The sequence below is a fragment of the Plectropomus leopardus genome, unplaced genomic scaffold (genome assembly GCF_008729295.1).
Source record: "Plectropomus leopardus isolate mb unplaced genomic scaffold, YSFRI_Pleo_2.0 unplaced_scaffold11323, whole genome shotgun sequence".
Classification (NCBI taxonomy): domain Eukaryota; kingdom Metazoa; phylum Chordata; class Actinopteri; order Perciformes; family Serranidae; genus Plectropomus; species Plectropomus leopardus.
In genome coordinates, this window is record NW_024611977.1 from 1 (window position 1) to 3,276 (window position 3,276).

Sequence of the window (3,276 nt, forward strand, 5' to 3'; positions counted from 1 at the left end):
TTCACTGTCACACTAAAGTTAACTTTGATTGGTCGAAATTACCTGACGTGACCTTAAAGAACCGCTCTCATTGGTCATTATGACCTCATTGGCCAGTGTTGGAGCTTGTATTTACTCGGTTGTAACGCGGAAATGAGCTCACACTCAGCGGTGTGTTAGCAAACCTCTGGCACCATGTTGCTCAGTGTCGTGATAATCTCTGTCGCTTTGGTCATTTTTATAGTGAAATATGTCTTCGGCAGCTCGGGGCCAAACCCCTTTGAGACGGACACTCGTGAGCCGTTGAAAAAGATGGTTCACGACATGAAAGAGAAAAATAAAGTTCTCAAGCAAGGTGAGTAAAATGACCAAGGTCGTTATTTATTGTTTTTTTTATTTTTTTAAGTTTTAAATGGAAAAATACTGATTCAGATTCTTGGATATAATAATATGCTTAGTTATTTCAACCTGATGTGAATTTCTCCATGTGAAGCCGATACTCTGTGAAGAAATATAAGAATATATCTGTGCAACATGCTCGCGTGGGACCAAAGACACACCTACGATTTCAACGACAGATTTTCCTTGGCAGATGCAGTAGGCTTTCACAGCGTTGGCTCGGATTTCTTTGAAATGTAGTTAACTACTGAATGCAAAAAACATGTTATTTTTAATTGGTAACGTAATCAATTGGATTCCAAAAAATGTCATCTAAATACTTATGAATTTACTTTAATGTCAAACAATGAAAATATTTCACCTTCTACTTTAAAAACATAAATATCTGCTTCTTAAATCTTTCATCTCGACTCAGCTCCTTTCTTTTTTCTCCAATCAAGTCCTCAAAGACCACTGTCTAAAAAAAACGTGTCAACATGCGTCTCATGAGTTAGTAGAGCATTGGTTATCATTAAAAAAAAGTTTCAGAATTTTTAAATTGCCATATTTTTAAGACACCACAAGAGACAAAATGCAATGCAATGCAAATATAATCTAATGAAACATTTATTCAAATGTTATCTAGGCTGTTTATGACTGCTTAATCGTACAGTAATATTGTTATTAAATCCTGATTTCATGAAATCAGTTAAAGCCTAACCCTGGATAGTATTGGATTTATTGAAGTTAAGTGCCAATTTAAAGAACAGTGTTCAAAACTTCCCTCAGAGGATGTACTTCAAAGTCAACAGCTTTCTTGAAAGAAAAAGAAATTATTTGGTTTCAGCTTCTGTTCTGAATATTGTTGTGAATTAAATATATTTGAGTCTCTGTCTGTTCTAAACATTCTCATGGGCATCCAGTTTGCGAAGACATAAAACAGAAAAAAACTGTTAATTTTCACACTTGCGAAGCTATGATACTAATGTGGCCTTATGACTGAGAGTAATGTTGGCTATGACTATACAGTAAACATTATCTCCTTCCCAGATTTATTGTTGTTGTGCCATATATGTGCGGCAGCCATGCTGTTGTTTGAATGTTTCCTTGCCTTTTTTCCAGGATTCGTGGCCAGTAAAGTACCTGAAAACCTGGATGCCATCGTCATCGGCAGTGGGATTGGTGGCCTTGGGCTTGCGGTGCTGCTAGCCAAAGTCGGAAAGAAAGTCCTGGTTCTGGAGCAACATGACCGAGCTGGAGGATGCTGCCACACGTTCACTGAGAAGGGCTTTGAGTTTGACGTTGGTGAGTAGAGTGACTTTCATAAAAATGCCACACACATTTGTGAAGGTTTACCAGAAGTGCTTATACCCAATGCTAGAATTTGGACATGTAAAAGTTGGGCATATATATATGGATTTTGGTGTGGGGATCATTTTCTTATTCAAATATTTAAGGAAAGGAGCACCCAGTAGCTCACGTGTAGCGCGTGCACCCCATGTACAAAAGGCCGCAGTGGCCACAGGTTCAATTCTGACCTCGGCTCTTTGATGCATGTCATCCCCTCTCTCTCCCCCTTTCACGCTTAAAACTATCCCCTCAGATAAAGGCAAAAAAGCCCCAAAAAGCAGGTGTTTTCTGTCTCCCTCTCTCTCAGGAATCCACTACATCGGTGACCTGCTGGACCACAAGCCGTTCCGCTGCATGCTGGACCAAATAACTAACGGACAGCTGCAGTGGGAGCCTCTGGAGAATCCGTTTGACCAAGTAGTTCTGGGACCTCCAGAAAACCGCCGTCGGTATCCCATCTACAGCGGCAGAACCCGCTTCCCTGAGGAACTAAAGAAGTGCTTCCCTGGAGAGGAAAAGGCCATCGATGAGTACATGAGGTTGGTCAAGGTAGGATCTGTTCGCATTACAAACTGTGATCAGGTGGTTTTAAAGTATCAGGACAAAATATTGATGAACTGCAAATTCAAAGCAGATATTTTGTTAGTGATAATTTAGCCATTTAGTTTCTTCTCTGCCTATTTATATGTGCCTTTTCCCCCAGTGAACCGTGTGTTCATAAACTGTACTTTAGCACAAAGACCCTTCTTTATCCAGATTTCTGTTGTTTTCATCACTGATATTATTCCAGGACTCAAGGGTTTGTAAATCAAAGGTCAGAGTAATTGGTGTTATCCATGTTCTTCCCGTGTTAGCGTGACTTTTCACCAGGTTTTCTGGCTTGCTTTTACAGTGCAAAGAGGTGATTAGGTATAGGTCACGTGTGATAGCTGGCGACTTCTCAAGCCCCCTGCAATGCTGACTAGGATAAGCATTTGCAGATAACGGATGGTTGTTAGCTGAGCTATTATATAACATTAAAGGCTGAGTTACAACAGCACTGTGCTTTGACACACTGATAAAGGAAATGTCACTTTCTCTATCTTGATAGTCAGTTTAGTGCATCTACATGTTTTTTTCCCCCTATTTATTATTATAACAAGCAAAAAAACAAAGAACCACAAAAAGGCAGAAAACAGAACAAAAGATAAACTGGATTCATAATAACAAAGTTGCATTATGATACGTTAACATTCACATTTCTGTTTCTTGGGGTTATGAAATTATTTCTGATAAGTATGTGCCATTTTTGTCAAATATTTTGTCAGTAGTTTGAATTCTCTGTTTTTCTGTCTGTTTTTTTTTCTTGCGAAGGTGCTAGGTGACCGATATTGGGTTTTTCAGAGCTGATACAGAATAATAATAGTTAATGAGACCGACAACCGATATTTGGAACTGATACGCATTTACAATAAAAATGAAAAATCTTTTTGTCAATATTTAGAATTTGGAATATAACAAACTCCAACCCAAAACTTAATTTAAATGCTTTTAGCAAATGTTCAATCAAAACTGAAGCTTTCAACATCA

General features: G+C 38.5%; 1 protein-coding gene across 1 annotated transcript; it reads left to right on the plus strand.

Moving 5' to 3' along the window:
* Positions 1-149: 149 nt before the first annotated feature.
* Positions 150-2,256, plus strand: LOC121963456 (all-trans-retinol 13,14-reductase-like; the record flags this gene model as incomplete). The annotated part of the gene is made up of 3 exons (XM_042513740.1): positions 150-334; positions 1,480-1,662; positions 2,015-2,256. Coding segments are annotated over exons 1-3 (585 nt in total), but the record flags the coding sequence as incomplete, so codon positions are not given.
* Positions 2,257-3,276: the final 1,020 nt, after the last annotated feature.